At 41.4% G+C, this 18,317-nt stretch overlaps 1 protein-coding gene across 1 annotated transcript in view; it reads right to left on the bottom strand.

Moving 5' to 3' along the window:
- Positions 1 to 51: 51 nt before the first annotated feature.
- Positions 52 to 18,317, bottom strand: part of LOC149811611 (aspartic proteinase 36-like) — a 41,171-nt gene continuing 22,905 nt past the window's right edge. Inside the window, exons 8-10 of the mRNA XM_089993687.1 lie at positions 17,409 to 17,484; positions 2,559 to 2,630; positions 52 to 267 (exon numbers count right to left, since the gene is read on the bottom strand). Of these exons, the coding sequence (XP_089849813.1) occupies positions 119 to 267; positions 2,559 to 2,630; positions 17,409 to 17,484 (297 nt within the window). The 3' untranslated portion in view covers positions 52 to 118. The remainder of the gene's footprint in view (positions 268 to 2,558; positions 2,631 to 17,408; positions 17,485 to 18,317) is intronic.

Here is an 18,317-nt window from a genome sequence, read left to right as displayed (position 1 = left end):
ACATGAAGTTTGTGGATTTTTTTTCTTTTTTCTCAGGTAAAAGACTGGCCATGGAGACAGCAACTTTTTATTGAGCGACAAAAGAACAAAATGAATCAACATTGTCAATTGACAAAATTTAATGAATCAAATGAAGAAGTGTGATAATTAGGAGGAGTATCAAAGAGAATCCAAATAAATCAAGTTTACAGGCTAAAGAAATGTTATGGGCACCGACAGAATAAACAGCTCCGCTATTAGAGTCCTTCACTTTGATGCTTGTTGAGCCTGAAAAGGAAATTTTGTTTAAAGATATATATGAAACAATTAAAGTGAAAAAGGAAGGTTAGTAGCATAACTTAGATTGGAACCAAACATAGTCACAAATATAGCCGAGATTTTGAAATTTCTTGCTAAAAATACAACCAACGTATTTTTCCCGTTTTATGCATGATATTTTAAAAATGTTGCTTAAATTCAATTTCTCGCATTTAAAATGTATTTTTTGAATAAAACACGATAATAACGCTATGCACTTTTGCAGCAAATGGGTAAGCTTTTGAACCCCCAACTGCTTAGCCTAGCATGGCGCAAATAGGAGTACATGAGGATGTTTTATAGGCAGGGAGGAGGGCCCTCCTCTTGTTGCATCTTCGATATGGGACTAAAGTCCGGCCATTGAAAGTTGTATCATCTACACCTGTGGTACCCGGACACTCCATTTTGCCCTCCGTACCCGTGTCAACAGGCGTCGACACCCAGACATGCCATTTTAGTATTTTACCCTTTGTACATACAAGTTTTATTTAATTTATAATTTATAATTATATTTTCAGTATATAATATATATTTTAGATATAGCATATATATTTAGATTATATTCAGTTTATTTTGAATTTATTTTATACTTATGTGATATTTAATATATATATATATAGCCGTGTCCCCGTATCCACATTTTTTGAAATTGACGTGTCGTACCCTCCGTACCCGTACCTGCACCCGTACCCAGGTGACATAGATCTACACTCTCATAACTGTCCTAAATAAAACCCTAAAAGTATGACATTCACATCTTTGGAGAATTTTACCAAAAGATCCTCATGTCTCACAACTTTTGACTGATGGTGAGTATACGATGGGTTTATGGTGCATTAAATGACTAAACTGCCCTCAGTTTAATAGCAATGTCATTCATGTCCTTTATCCTTCATCGAATCTACTTGCAATCCCTCTTTATATGATGAAACTGTCCCTTATTTTGATTGAATAATGTGTTTTTCAGCTTATGCATCTTTTGATTTATTTATTTTTATAAATTTATTATTTACTGAGATTTTTCCGAAAAAACAATTTTTTAAAAATCTCCCCAGATTTTCCCTTCCCGAGAAATATCCAAGAACGATATTTGTGACTATGGAACCAAATGAAGTAATCAAAACCAAGAACAAGCCCCTGATATAGATATACAATCAATGACTTCTATAAGAGGATATGCATTCCTACATATCCTACTGAAAAATTCGACATTTCTAATGAGCTGCTTGGAGCATCACCTCATATCTATGTTACTTGGACACCGACATGAGTGTCAGTGTCAGACATGGGTAAGAAGTGTCGAGCATGGTGTCAAGAAAAACTAGACCTGAGAGGCCTCGACCCTTGGACACACACACACATATTATTTTTAGCCTAAGTTTTATATTTTTTGGTTTCTTTTTTTTATTTTAAAAGCTTTTCAAAGTTATTTCCTTCTATTTTTCCAAGAATACCTATTATTTTATTATATTTTTTATATTTTTTAAAACTCCCGAGATTTTTCAACTTTTGAAAATCTCTTAAAATATGAAATGTACACACATTTTCATTGAATTTTTATCATTGATGATTTATATGAAATATGAAGATGTCTTAAATAACTCCTCTCCAAGACACCTAAAAGTTTCCTAAACTAGATACTTTATATCCAAGACATTTAAAAGTGTCCTAAATTGACATGAAGTGTCCAAGACACTGGTTGCTATATGTTCACCACACCTAAAAGTGTCCTAAATTGGGCACATACTTCATGTCCTGAATTGGTTTGTATCCAAGTGACAGACACTTTGCGCCCAAGAGTGACACTTCATGCCCAAGTATTGGACACAACACTTGTCCACTCTTTTTGGACACTTGCACATCAAAAGGTCGAATGTCCATGGCATGTCCAGCCGTGTCCAACACCTTGAGCGTCTATAAGTGTCTATGTAACATCCCTTGCACAAACCGATGCTCAGCATAGGCCTGGGGACAAGGGTCCTAGCGTTGGAGTTTTACAACTCAGGGATGATGACTGTAAGTATGGCAAGCTGAGCCAACACGATCAGGTCTTCAATCCCAGACAGTTTCTTCGGGTAATAAACGAAACCGAAAGTATCTATGTAACAGCCCCAATACAAAACCAATGGCTCCCGTTCTCCAATAACCCCATCCCTCTCTCCCCGTAACAAATAATCATCTATATTTCAATAAGATGACCAACCAAAGAATAAAATCTGAAAATGCCAGTGATGCTGATATATACAGGGAAAATTACTCACAATTATAATCAGTCCATCCGATGGCTTGGTTCTCAAGATCGTAAAACACCAATTTATTGGACAAAACCAAATCTGCATGAACAATGTAAAAGAAGTAAAATATTCTGAGATGATACAAAAAGCAACCCATCGTTATAGAAAGTTATGGCCCAGCATGAGTCCATCCTAGTCCAGTCATGCCTCGCTTGGGCTCTTCTAAACTAGATGAGGCCAGGTTATTATAAACTGTATTATGAGGGGAAAAGATACTTGTAAAAGCTTATGTCATAAATATACTTTCCATGATTTTTTTTACCAATTCTTAAGTTTCATGATAACACAGTTATATCACTCGTAGATACATGCAATTATACAAGTATAGGACAATGTAACACGTGTTAAGAAAATCCATGCAGACATAAAAATGGAGCACTACACATCTCTACATGCATATGCACAGGTTGACAAACACAATAATTCAATATACACAAGTTAACATGTCAAAATAAGATCGGATTTATGCAATATTAGGTTTACCAACCATCAAACAGAGTTTCATGTCTATCACAACAAGCCTCTGACAATACTGCTGCTAAGCAGGACCAGAAAGGATTGAAATAGCACTAGATGTTGATCTGCTTATTTATTTTGTTTCCTTCTTCTCAGCAGATCATGCCTTGCAAGGAAGTCAATAAACCATTCTATAAAATGACAAGGAAACAAGTACTACCTCTCTCTCTCGCATACAGAGATCAAGTATAGAGACTATAGTATGGTGATCCAAGCTTTAACATTTTTCTTTTAGGATATGCAATTTTTTTATTTAATGCTTCACCTAGTTATCAATCATACTGCACACACATATTTTACTTAATTGCTTCCTATGAATGAATATCCTCACCCTTTTCTCCCGCTATGTTAAAAATCTTCACAGACCACTATCATCTTATTGTGCACATCTGGCTAATCACCTATGGTGCTAAGTAGAGAAAGACTACTTTCTTTTAACAACAGTGGAATGATGACACCAACCTAATAGGTTCGCCACTTTGAGTCTGTTTTGGATCCAATTAAGTCTCAACCCATTTAGGATGATTTCTTCTGTATATTATTTGGTAAATAGTTCGGATGGTATAAACACAAACACTTTCATAGATCAAGTCCCACATCTCAAACGAATTAGTTTAGTTATTGATGCAATCTCTAAAAATATCTCATGTGTACTTGTTTTGAACTAATTTAAATCAATCATAGGTTCAATTTAAGGTTTTCAATTAGGTTAAACAAATCACAAACTCTTGAAACCCGTAATGATCATGGCTAGTTTTATACAAGATTAATTAGGAATTTTGAACCACTAAGGACCAAAAGTTTACATAATAGGTTATGAGCTTATGTAAATCTTGGGTCATTGAGTTCCTGAAGGCCTTAAGGCCAACATTTGATAATTTTAGGATTGCTATCTTCAAATAACCTACTTTCCTACTCTAGCCTAGGTTTTGGCTAAATTTCTTACTGAAGAGACTAAGATCAAATTTCTTGGAGCTACAGAGAACACTGGGAAATGTAGCAGGCAAGCATTCACTTGGACTAAGTGGATCACAACAGCAGCAGACAGCTATGTGACATGGACACGCCCAAAAGGATATGGGACACCATTTTTCTGTAGTTCCATCATGTACAAGGGGACAAGATAGGACGTAAGTTGAAATGTCTCTGTGACAGGCAGGGGGTTTCTCATATGATGATATGGCTGAAGTGAGGTGCAAATACTGAAAGGAATTGAGGCACAAGAAATTCATTTGTCCCCACTTAAGGATAAAAAAGTTTGGGACCTCAACAGTGATGACATCCACTGACAGCAATACCGAGAGAGTTGCACCTCCAAATCGCACAGCATCCACATTAAGTACAGCTTAATCGTCCTACACTACAACAGATACTTAGATACAAGAACGAATACAACAGCTTTTTTGCTAGCTTGTTGCTTCCTCATAATATCTTTTTTCTCTCAATGTTGCAATGCAAGTAATCCCACCTTTTTGTTTAAGTTGGTTGATAAATTGAGGAGCATCCTATCACACGACTACTGATGAAGCTAGCTTAATCAACTGCAAACCTTGTCATGACTCTCGTACTACTAATAGTGCCATTATGTTAGTGTCAAAAGTTGGATCTCTAGCCATGCATGCTAGCCCTAATAATCGATTAGATATTTATGAAGTGTGTCATGTTCCATTTCTTACCATGAACCTAATTTCAATTGTCAAAGTAACTCACCATGATGGTTGTTTTGTACAGCATCGACAGTCAAAAAAGAAGACTAGGACTAAGCATAGGAGAAGACATCTATACTACCTTGACTCATTGGTGTCAGGGCCTGATTCCCTAGGTGGATCGGCCCTGCAGATCAGGACACAGAGCGAGGCTGGGCGCGGGGTAGAGCGTGCAGTAGGAAGGTGCAGCAGGTTGGCGACAGAAGCGTGCACCAACGAGTAGCAAGGGGGAAGGGTGCAGGGCCATGACTCAGGGCTGGGACACGGTCACGGAAAGGTGGCTAGGCACGCAACAGGCAGGCTGGCTGGCTGGGCACCGAAGCAGCAGTGTCGGCTCGAAGGAGGATGCTCGGGGGTGCTGTGTCCCAGGGCAGGGGACACGGTGACGTGTGGGGGCAGAAGGCGTTGCAGCAGGGGCGTGTCCAAGCGTGGACACGGTGATGAAAGCAGGGAAGGCAAGGTCGATTCCCAGGCAGGGATTCAGCCAATGGCGAAAATCGGTTGAGAGAGAGAGAGGAACAAACTTCTGGAAATACCTAAAAAAATCATTGAAAATACTAAAGTAAAGATGCCTATTTATAGAATAGCAAAAGCAAAGTCCTATGCTAAATGGGATTCTATGCCAAATGGAATTCCTAGGGGAAGTCCCAATCCTGGAGGAATCCCAAGTGGGCCAGAGTTTTAATTCTGGAAGGATCCCAGGCTGGGCGTAATTTCTAGGAGGGGTCCTGGAGAAACTAGGCGGCATTGTGGAATGGATCATGAGGTAGATCCGTGGCAAGGGTGGATCGTGGTGAGGGTTCGTAACAATCCACCCCTCTCAAATGCACCTTGTCCTCAAGGCGGGCAGTCCGAGTACTGGGCCGCCAGCTAGTCTTCATCTTCCCAAGTCGCTTTCCACTTCGCCTCTGGTCCACTGTACTAACACCTCTGTGACCAAGTGATCGTTCTTCCTTCGCCTCCTCTTCCCCAGCAATCGGTCCGGTTGAGGCAAAGTATCAAGTATCCCCGAGATCGGCCAAGACAAGGCGCCCGTCGAGCGACTCACCCTTATACGAGTTAAGGTGAAATGTGGAACACAAAGTGGACTTGAGCTCCTACAAGAAAGTCCAAACAATAAGCCAATGTCTTGATCTTCTCCACGATAGGGAATGGTTCATAGAAGCGGGTTGTAAAGATAATTTTTTTCAAATATATATATATATATATATATATATATATATATATATATATATATATATATATATATATATATTGTTTTGGATTTGACCGGATCCACCCTCACATAGGGTTTTCTTTAAAAGAAAATACAAAGACCCCCGACTTTTTCCCCTCCCCGACATCCCTCGCCGGCGCACGACCTTGACCCTTGCTCACTTGAGTCACGTCGGCGCACGACCCCCCCCCCCCCACACACACACACACACACACCGGGAGCCCTCTCTTTTTTCCCCTGCGCTCACCTCGTTTCTTCCCCCTCTCGCTCGCTGGAGATGCCGCCTCCCAGGTACATCTCCCTTCGCCCTCTTTCTCTTCCTCTCTCTCCCTGTTTCTTCTGTTACAACAGATGAGGGGCGCATCGCTCTCTCTCTCTCTGATTAAGCCTAGCATAGGAGGGGCATCGCCCCTCCCTGCTTCCTCTTTTCCTCTTTTTCAGCAAAGGAGGGGTGTCGCCCCTCCCTGCTCTCTTTCTCTCTCCCTCTGTGGTGGTCACCGAAAACCACCTACGGTGGTTTCCCCCACCCCTCCTCTCTAATTAACGTCGGCGGGAGGGCGCCAACCCTCCTGCCCCCTCTCTCTTCTCTCTGAATCCCATGCAGGAGGGTGATGCCCCTCCTTCCCTCTCTTAGCAGGCAGGGGCGCCATGTAATAACCCAAAATTTTGAGTAATTTTATGCATTTTGGGTCCAAGATCCATTACCGGATCCAAAAGAATATATAATAAAAGATTTGGGTAATTGGGGTTTGGACCCACATTGGAGCCACCCAGATCCAATTTATGGATCCATTACCCGGATCCATGTGGACCCATGTGGATCTGACAGTTCACTGTCAACCCGGATCCATGTTAGGATGGATCCAACACTATAAAGCCGACCCAGATCCACGTTAGAGTGGATCCGGCATTACGGGTCACGGTCCGGACCCAGACCCGGGCTTTGTTTTATAAAACACACGAAAACAAGAATCGTGCCTAGGGCACAATTCTTGCAAGATCGAAAGGGAACGGTGAGGGTTACTGCAAGATTCTTGCTGGGGTTCGGTTCGATAAATGGGAGGAGAGGACCTCGCCTAACCCACCTCTCTCGCCTCCCTCTCGGCTCTTCCCTCCCACCTCGTTGGAGCCCCTTCTCCTTGCCGTCGGCGATCTTGCGCTTGCCTGCGGAAGCACCGGCGCCGGAGGAAGCCGACCACCTGCAACTGTTGTTGTCGACACCTCCAACGATTTTTCATCCGGAAAGAGGTAGGATTCCTATAACTTTCCTTGTGGGTATTGATTGAGTCCAAGTGTGGTTGGGTTAGTCACGAAGGGGGGAAAACCCTGATCGGTGCAGGCAGCGAGTATCCGCCTAGATTCTTGGCTGTCGGAAAACCCAAGTTCGTGAGTTGGGGTTTCTGGTAGCTATGACATCCGAGCAAAGGGATACACTGAGGGAGTTCAAGGTTGATCGGTCTTGAGTCGAACATGCGGTGTAGGATTCTGATAGCTTTTCTTGTTGGGTATCGCATGAATCCGGGTGGGATTTGGGGATTTTAACATTTAAAAGAATGTAGATTTTCCTGTTTTCCCCTTTTCTTCTAGCTATTCCATGGGTCGAGTATGGAGCTTGGGGTTTTCCCGATGGGGTTCTTGGCTGCTGGAAAAACCAAAGATGGAAAAATGTTGGGTTTTCTGATGGTTACGAACCAGATTCGGGGGTTTTCTGTCTGACTCTAACCCTGTGATTCCCAAATCCCAACAGTTTGGGGGTTTCTTGCCAAACCCTAACTCGAGGGAAAAAATATATATATAGGCTCTAAGTATTCTTGTCATAATATTTCTACCCAAGCTACACATTTCTTGAGATGCATGTTCTTTGTTTTCTGCTATGAAGCATTCTATGTAGTAATGTGATGTATGGTGTTTTTTTTTAGGGAAGTATGGGACTCCTTTAGATCTGATGAATACTTTATTCTTTTAGAAATTTTGTTTTGTGTTTTCTTAGATTTTTTTTCTTCATATTGAAATGAATTCCATGATATGTTCAATTTCACCTTGTTATCTGATTAGTTTTCTTTTGGGGAAAATATAATGAACTCACATATTGGAATGCTCATGTCCCGACATGTTTGGGGTATGCTTCCATGGTTACATTACCATGTGTCTCTGAATGGATTGTTTGGGAACTCCTGCCTAATAGGTAATGCGAATGTATTACCCGATACAAGTGTTTTGGGCTTTGGTTATCCATGCTTGTGTAAGGCTGTCACTAATTAAGGTACATCTGTTTTGACAGCCCAAGGTGGTTGTTACACTCTGACCACACATCCTTATATTCGTTCTTTTTGGACAGCTGAATGTGTTTGTTTGAATTTTTGATAAACCGAGTTGGTTAATATATTGCGTTGTATATGATTGTGGCTGATTGATGGTTTACAGTTGTGTTAAGTCTAGGTTTAATTCAGGAAAATTAGATTAAATCATTGAGTTGGAAATGAAACTGCAGTAACTATTGTTTTATCAAGTGTTATGAATCTGGGTTCTGCAGCATTGCTTATTCGCATGCATGCTATTGGAAACATTTTATTCCATCTATGTATAACATGATGTATTGAGTTGTTTATAGTTTACCCGGGCTTTAAAATCTTAAACTTGACTTTCTTAAACAGGAAAACTTCTCAATGTTCTTAAATAGGAAAGATTATTTCTAAAGCTCACATGTAATGCAAGCTGATCTTATACATAGAGTATCACATACATAATGCCCAAACATAAAAACAATGTAAACATATGGACAGTTAAATACGTGAATAATATGTTATTTTATGGATGGTATCAAATCCGAATTCCTATTATTTTGTTGACGATGATTAAATTTGATTATATGATATCTTGTGTTCTGTCATCAAACTGATTTGTTTTAGGTTGATTAATATCCAAGATAACTATATGTCATCTTATTGACTATATCAAATCTGTTTCAATGTTGAATTAATAACGGATATTAAATTTGAATACATATCTTTTCGTTACCTATTATCATGCTTGATTTCAAGTTATTCTATTACCTATTGTTAGACTTGAGTTCTAAGTTAATTTATTTTCCATCATCAGTATTGACTTCAAGTAGTTATGTTGACTGTGACTGGTTTAGATGAAATGCCACGTGCTTAAACTGCTTTTTGTCAGAAAATGTATTGTTTGAACTGTTGGAATGTTGTATGTTAGTTGTGTTGAGGAATGGGGTTGTTATATTGGTTTCACACATACGATGGAGTATATAGTGATATATGGATATGTGTTTTGCCTAAGAGGGCAATATATGAATGGGTTACCCGATGTGGGTACTTGAGTTATTGGCATGCGTGCTATGTTAATAAGAGTGATGAAAACCTAATTGTAATTATGGTGTGCTTGACTGGTTTAAAAGCACTGGAGCACTCTGAGTGGGATTAAGAAATCAATGTGGAAAAAGTATATGGATGGTTTATACACCTTGGTAAAATGACTAAGGTTGGGATCTACTACTATGGCAGTAGAAGGAAGTTGGGAAATGTCCTGAACTTCGAGAAAATGATTAACTAATGAAACTAGTTTTTTAGGCTTACCTTGGAGAGGGTAGGTGGTACAAAACTTCGAGGATTTGTGTTGTGTTTCAAGCGTGAAGCGGCTCGTTGGCCACCGTCCTCGGAGTTAGGGACCAGGACTACCTATGTGTCCTAGGTGGTAGTTCCATGTCTTCTGCATAAGTTAGGGATGCATCCTGTTTTGAGTTGAGCCCTTGGGAGATTCTCTCGGCTATTGGTCGTTCCTTTGGGGATTCAGTCTCCGTTAGAATGTTAGGGTTAATAAAATACTTGGAATAAAATACCCCTGAATGTTCTCTTCTGAGATGGTCACTTGTGCCCGTGTGTACCCACGGGGTAAGATAATTTAAACACAATTTAGAGCAGTTAGGTGTCACAGTGAGTGGAAATACTGAAGAGATATGTTTATGTTCTTTAAACGTGCTTTATATTCTGAGCTTGTGATGATATAAAATTATAGAATATGTAGATACAAGGTAGTTGAACAACTATCTGAGAGTTGTACATTTTAATGCTATGATTGTTGCAATATACATCTCACTTACTGATTAATGTTACACTCTGTTATTATTATGACTGTTGCATGTCATACCTTTCTTGCTTATTAATGTTGCACACTATGCTTTACATGCTCAGTTATGGTTGTTGGATAACTATTTACATGCTCATGTATATGAATGTTGGTTTCTGTGGCATAAACTGCTTAATTGTTTAGACATATGTTGAGAATAACCTTTGACACCCACATCGCATGCTAGATTCATGATATACCTGCATTGAAAGTTACAGTTTTCCTACTTATACGTGGTAGTCTAATTCCTATAACTTTTATCATTTTCAGGTAAACGAGTAGACTTATGAGCGGTTGCGGGATGAGGCATTGGATCGAGATTGTTGATTTACTGTTCCAGTGATTCCTTGAGTTTATGATAATTTAAATGTTCATATCATAATGAAATAAAATACATGTGTTGAGTTTTCTCTCAAATGTAATGTTCCGAAATGTTTAACCCTATATTGGTTATTCTTTCTGTTGTTATAAAAAAAATCCACATAAATCTGGGTTAAAATTTCGGGGCGTTGCACGCCGCCCCTCCTGCCTTCTCCTCTCCCATTCCTTTGTTAAACCGAGGCAGGCAGGAGGGACGACCCTCCTACTCTCTCTCTCTCTCTCTCTCTCTCTCTCTCTCTCTCTCTCTCTCTCTCTCTCTCTCTCTCTCTCTCTCTCTCTCTCTCTCTCGTTCCCTGCTAAGGTATGACAGGAGGGTGCCGACCCTCCAGCCTCTTTTTTTTTCCTCAACTGAGTTGAGATTCAACAGACCCAGCCCTTGTCGCATCGCGGGGCACTGTCAGTTGGTCCTGTCACCCTTGTTGTCACAGCATGAGGGCCAGGCCAGGCTGGACTCGGCCTGACCACCGAGCCCACCCCCTTCCATTTGTCGCATCGCCCACCGAGCTAAGCTCGGCTAGAACCGAGCTCAACTCGGTCTCTGCTTTCAGACCCAGCCAAATCAGTCGAGCTTTTCTACCCGCCTCTTGTACCGAGCCATGCTCAGTCTGGTCGGCTCGAACTGGGTTTAGGTTTGACCCCTGCGACACAAGCATTGCTTACTTGTTAAATTAAAATGGTTTCATCGTTTCTTTCACAGCACGATAAAATACCTTTTAGTGCACCACATCGGCGCAATGAACGCGACACGTGCACCAAGGCATAAGCCTTTGAAGACCTACTGTCAAAATTGTCGGCAAGTTCAACTATCTCCGAGGTAGGGGAAAGTTGCATACAAGGACAAATGGCAGAACACTTCTAACATATATATATATATATATATATGCTTTTAACTCAAGGACACAGTTTTGCGTATCCTTGTCCATTTAAATTTATATCATTTACTTTGCCATCGCGCTATTATGTGCACAGGCTACTGCTTACACAATTTATTTAGCCGATGTATAGTTCCGTACATCGTGCACTGCTTATGCAATTTACTTAGCCGATGTACGGTTTCGTACATCGTGTACTACTTACACAATTTATTTAGTTGATGTACGGTTGCATACATTGTGTATCGCTTATGCAGTTTATTTAGCTCGATGTGTGGTTTCACACATCGAGTCATACTTTGATCACCTTGCTGAAATAAGTGAGGGGGTATTCCTGTTGTATAAGAACAACCCCTACACTGAGCCCGGATGCAATGGTGTCAACCATAAAAGTCTTTGTGAAATCTGATAGAGCCAACACGAGTGCGTGAGTCATGGCCTCATTCAGAGACTTGAAGGCCGCAATAGCCTCCTAGCTCCAGCGAAAGGTGCCCTTCTTTAGAAGGGTCATCAGGGAGTGGGTTATCTGAGCATACCCTCGAACAAACTTCCTGTAGTACCTAGTAAGGCCGAGAAATCCCCACAATCCCTTGAACAACTGGGGTACCAGCCAACTCTGCATCGCCTCGACCTTCTCCAGATCCATTTCAACACCATGACCCGAAACAACACGTCTCAAGTAATGGACACAGGTCTGACCAAAGTTGCACTTGGTCCACTTAGCATATAATTGATGCTTAGTGAGGGTCTCTAGGGTAATCCGCAAGTAGCGCATATGGTCTTTCCAAGAAGGGTTGTAGATAAAGATGTTGTTAAAGAAAACCAGTATAATTCGTCGTAGATAGTGACAAAATACATCATTCATCAGGCCTTAAAAAGTCGTTGGTGCGTTGGTGAGATCGAAAGGCATCATCAAGAACTCGTAGTATCCGTCGTGAGCTTAAAACACGGTCTTATACACATCGTCTGAGGCCATGCGGATTTGGTCGTAGCATAATCAGAGGTCCAACTTCGAGAAGTAATGTGCCCCGTGCAACTTGTCCAGCAACTCATCGATTACCGAAATCAGGTATTTGTCCTTAATTATGATCTGATTAAGGGCTTGGTAATCTTATACAGAACCGCCAAGATCTGTTCTGAGTCTTCACCAGCAGAATCATAGAAAAATACAGACTCTTGTTGGCCCGAATAATCTCGTCAGAAAGCATCTCCCTAACCAACCGCTCAATCTCCCTCTTTTGAGCATGCACATATCTGAAAGGACATATATTTGCGGGTTTGACCCACAAATCGATGAGGATCACGTGGTCGTACGACCGAGAAGGAGAGAGGCCTATGGGATCATCGAACACCATGCCCAACTCCTGCAAAAAGGCCTCCAATTTGGCAGGGGTGTCTGTAAGGGTCGTGGGTGCCCCGTATGTCATCACCATCAGGAAGATCTACGATACTCCCTCTTGAACCACCTTGGTGAACTGTTTAGACTCAACCAGAGTAGAATGTGCCCTAGGAGGAGCTCAGATCAACACCTGATTACTGCTATACTCAAACTCCATCGTTATGTCCTTGAAATTCCATCGAACAAAACCCAAGGACTGGAGTCACTGCATCCCGAGTACCATGTCTGCACTCTTGATCGGCAGTACATACATGTCCGTAGTCAGGATAGTGCCCTGGATCTCCAGACGAACTCCAGGACAGAGGGTGGTGCACCTAAGTTTGCTGTCATTTTCTACCACCACCTCGAAGGGGTGCTAAGGGGTAGTCGTGCACTTGGCCCTCTTAGTCGTTTGTGCACACACTAAGTTTTGCGTTGAACCAGTGTCAATCAACACAAAAATCAATAATTGACTTATTCATCCAAGTACCCTCATCGTCTGAGGTACCTCCACACCGACTAATGCGTGGTACGAAATCTCTGGAACCTCCTCTAGAGTGTCCTTTGTCGAATCTGTCGTTTCGACATCACTGAATTCATTCTCAGCAATGTTATCGCCTAGATATATATTCTAAACCTTCCACTTGTGGCCTAGTTCCCGAACAACATTGCAGTTATAGCAAAGGCCTTTCTTTCGGCACTCAACCATATGTTTGCGGGTGAGCTGCTTAATCTGAAGCTTGGGGCACGCTTCTAGTGATTGTGCCAACGGTGTAGGGAAATCTGTGGCCCTTTTGGAGGATCTGGGAGGTGCGGTCTCCTGTGCAGACTAGGACATGATCCTACCAGAGGACGAATTTCCCTGGGTTGTGAATCTCTGAGTGGGCGTTTCCCTAGGTTGAGGACAATGCGAGTTTCTCCTCGACCACACGTGCCAATTCAAAACCATGAATCAGGGTAACAGGTCTTGCGGCCTAGACCTTGATTTGTAAGTCTGGCTTGCGGCCTGCGATAAAGATCCTAATCAGCGACTCTTGATACCATCCGGTGATGAGGTTTCCCAACCTCTCGAATTTTGCCTCATAATTGATAACACTACCGTGCTAACGAATCTTGGATAATGCAACATGATGGTTGGTGTAGGCAAATGGACCAAACCGGTTAATGAGGACCCTTGAGAAAGCCTCCCAAGAGGGCGTGCCCAGCTGGATCTCAAACCAATAAAACCTTCAGATGGCATCCTCTTCCAAGTAAATAGAGGCAAAGGATACCCAGTCTTCGTCCGATGTTTGAGCAATTCGAAAGTATTGCTCAGCCCAAAACACCCAACTCATTGGGTCATAGCCGGCGAACTTGGGAAACTCTAGTTGTGGCTAGCGGGTTTGGTAGGGGCCATTGGTAGACCCCGATATTTGGTCGCTCCTACTTGTTTCCCCAGTACGGTCTTGACGACCGACCAATCAATTGGCCATGCATGGTATCCATGGTCGTGAGTAGATGTTGGTAACGCTCATCCAACTTGTCGTTGAGCGCTTCCACATGCGTACTCAGAGTACCCATGTTTAATTGGACCCAAAGAGTCTCTCATCTAACCCTACTGACCTTGTCTCAAAATCCACACAAAGTTTGTTGACCGATTCTTGTGCCTGAGCCATTTCACGGGTTTCTAGAATCACGAAAACAAGGCTTGGGCCCTTATTGACTAGGCTTGCTAAACGAAAAAGAGTTCGGTAACGATACCGAAAGAACCATGTGCGCAATGGCCGAGCTAGTTGTGATGCACCAATAACGGTGTGAGGCTCCTGTACACAAGACAAACACGCCTTGGGACAACGTCAAACACCTGGGTTGGTCAGACCCTCCCAAAAGTGCCTAGGTTGTGACAAAATATGTATCTAGCTCAATGCGAGTTAGGATGAATCATCCACACAACTATAAAGTTGTTGGGACTTTCGTTCAGCTTTTTGGAAACTCGAGAAAACACAACGGGGCATGAGAAACGAAGGTGAATCCTCCATATTCTGGTTAGATTAGTGTTGGGGTCCGATCCAACTCTCTGTATGACAAAAATCTAATGCAACCAAGTAAATATAGAACTCGGAAATCAGCTCGTGCATTGATAAAATACTTGAACGAAACCGAGAAGGGTGTGGGCCCTTGCAGAGTCAATCAGACGGGGCGCTGGTCGACTTTGCTTTCTAGGGCAGTGATGCTTTGATACCAAATGTCAGAGCCTGATTCCCTAGATGGATTGGCCCTACAGATCTAGACGCAAAGCGAGGCTAGGCACGAAGTATAGCATGCGCTAGAGGGGGCGTGCGACAAGAAGGTGCAACAAGTTGGCGATAGGGGTGTGCAGTGTGCACCAACGAGCAACAAGGGGGGAGGGTGCACGGCCGTGTCTCAAGGCTGGGACACGGTCACGGCAAGGGGGCTAGGCGCACAGCAGGCAGACGAGCTGGCTAGGCAGCGAAGCAGCAGCATCGGCTCGAAGGAGGACGCTCAGGGGGTGTTGTGTCCCAGGGTAGGGGACACAGTGATGTGGGGGGGCAGAAGGCATTGCAGCAGAGGCATGGGGTGATGCCAGCAGGGAAGGCAAGGTCGGTTCCCAGGCAGGGATTCAGTCAATGGCAAAAATCAGCTGGGAGAGAGAGAGAGAGAGAAGAAGAAACTTTTGAAAATACCTCAAAATTCATTGAAAAATACCAAAGTAAAGAGTCTAAAGACACCTATTTATAGAGTAGCAAAAGCAAATTCCTATGTTAAATAGGGTTCTATGCTAAATGAAATTCATAGGGGAAGACCCAATCCTGGAAGAATCCCAGGTGGGCTAGAGTTTCAATCCAGGAAGGATCCCAGGCTGGGAGTGATTTCCAAGAGGTGTCATGGAGCAGCTGGGTGGCAATGTGGAACGGATCCTGGGGTAGGTCCATGGCAGGGGAGGATCCTGGTGAGGGTTTGTAACATTTCTAATTTCTTTTGTGCTAAGTTCACCGAGCTAAGTCTTTTTAGGATTAGATGGGATAGAAATGAAGAGTTAAAGAATGAAGTTGCCATGATTATATTTGAAAGGACCTTTTAGACTTGAATTGATCCAGAAATCTAAAGTTTTGATAGAGATAAAGGCCTTTCAACATTATATCCAAGAGTTGTGATCTAAAGTTCAAGATGTCAAAATACAGAGAAGGTTACGGAAATATAAAAATGTAAAACAACTTGGACACTGGTAGCAACAAATAAACATTTGATGAGTGATAAACTCTTATAACCTCTCTAAAAAGTTGTATAAGCATAAGAACATTGCAGTGCCTATCCTTTACACATTTGCATATTGTTTTTTCTATAAACCAAGCCTCACAATCTATTTGTGCACAACAAAACACACTCTCTAGTATATAAAGAGGACGCTTAAACCCCTCATCTTTCGCCCCCACCCTCCCCACCCCCAAAAAAAAAAGGTTGTGGCTTATGAAAATGCAGATTGGGCTGGTGAGCTAGCCACATGAAGATCTATAGAAAGATACCACATATACTTACGCCCTCATCTGGCTTCCTGAGATAACAATTAGTGCACAATTGCGAGACTAAGTACCAATGCAAAGTATAGATTTATGGTTTCCACCACTATAGAGATTTGTTTGCTGAGACACTTACAACCTTGGGACAACTTTTCATTCCATTGACAACTAAAGTGCCATTGTAGTTTCAATCAATCTGGTCAACACCCCAAAACAGAACAAGTAGAATTAAATAAACACATTGTCTGCAAAAATGGTCCAAAGTCAAGAGTTGGAGACCAAATTTATATCCGGTGAACAATAACATCAAGTTGCAAACTTATTTATTAAGACACTTCCCCCATGATGTCATTGGGAAATGAAGACCAAGATGCGCATGCCTATTAACCATGCACAGATTGAGGGCTGCTGTTAGACATATACATTTGTAATTATATGCACACAACAGAAGTTTATTGTAATCTTGTAGAATAATTGGACTTGTATCGATATTTTCTAAACAAGCATACTCCTAGAATTCTACTGGAACTATAGTAGCTGAGCTCCAAGGTTTCAAGATTCCTTGCACTCTCCCTAAGGCTGCTGCCTCTCTCTCTCTCAATATATATATATATATATATATATATTCCTCCTCCCTCTCTTATATCTTCCCTCTCATGTCCATTATGTGTTGACATCCAAAGCTCTCTAAAGAAGGGAAGAAGGGAGCTAAATCTCAAACTCCGGGATATTTGATCCACCACTAGTGATCTTCAAAAATAACAGAAAGGCACAAAATAAGGAAAGGCGAACAGGAACTAACATACTAACCAGCACAAAATAAGACATACCAAAAAATAATAATACCCTAGACAAACCTGATTCAAAAAAAGTAAAGAAAAAAAGGAAAAAGGTGGTTTCATCATCAAATATGAGCATCAAATGTGACTAGGACGTGAAGAGTGCAAGTTTAACACCCATAACATATAAAATGATAAAAGGACCAAGAATCATATAGTGGAAGGCAACAAATTTGAAGCATAAAAGCGTAACTCAAAACTATGAATTGTCTCCCTTTCCATCAAGAAGAGGTCTTATCAAATCATACCTCCCAACACACTCCAACGTTTGGCCTCTGTACTCTGAGCCCCACTGTTTTGAAAACCAATACACCATTCTAAATCCTGCACATTAAACAACCAGGAGAAAAATCAGCTGGAATAGAAAGAATAGTGTATAGCAACAGCAAATAACATCAAATCAAACCTTCAGCAGGTTTTTGTCATACAACTGCAACTACAGCATGGATAATCATCAGCACTGGTTTTATAGCAGACAAATGGATGCTAGATGGATTTATTTGTTATATAAGTTGAATATAATAACAAAGTTTTTACTGGAAAAAATATCAGAATTTGAAACACAATTTCATATAATCATATCTACTAAACCATCATGGCAAAAACTCCACTAGGCATAAAAATGTGACCATGCTTGCTTTTGTATATTAACCATTCAGGTTTATATATATGAATGATTGGTTCCTCCTACCCGGGTAGGAGGGAATGGATTGTTTTGATTTCTCAATGTTTTATTTTTTCGTTCTTTTTTTCTAATCTGATCTTACGGATGTGATCTACATAGTATGTTTAATAAGAATCAACTTTCAGATCATCCGGGTAGGACATGTGAGCATGTTTTTATAAGGTTTCAAAAATCAATGACCCAAAATTTTCAAAAAAATTCACAGCTCATAAAATCATATTTTGTATGAACATGAACCAGCAGTTGATTCCTAGCAAATAAAATATGCTGAACACATCTGTGAGGTCTGATTTGCAACTGTCCATACTGAACAGACAGTAGGAGGAACCAATTATAAATATATATATATATAGAGAGAGAGAGAGAGAGGTAGGTGTGCCCTGCAAAGAAACAAGAATCTTTCAAACACAAAATATGTCCTTCAAGGATCCAAGAGAAGAAGAAGAACAAGTATCCACAAAAAGGTACACTA

Source organism: Nuphar pumila, chromosome 17 (assembly GCF_984573655.1).
Source record: "Nuphar pumila chromosome 17, dmNupPumi1.hap1.1, whole genome shotgun sequence".
Taxonomy (NCBI): Eukaryota; Viridiplantae; Streptophyta; class Magnoliopsida; order Nymphaeales; family Nymphaeaceae; genus Nuphar; species Nuphar pumila.
This window is presented reverse-complemented; position numbering and strand designations above follow the sequence as displayed.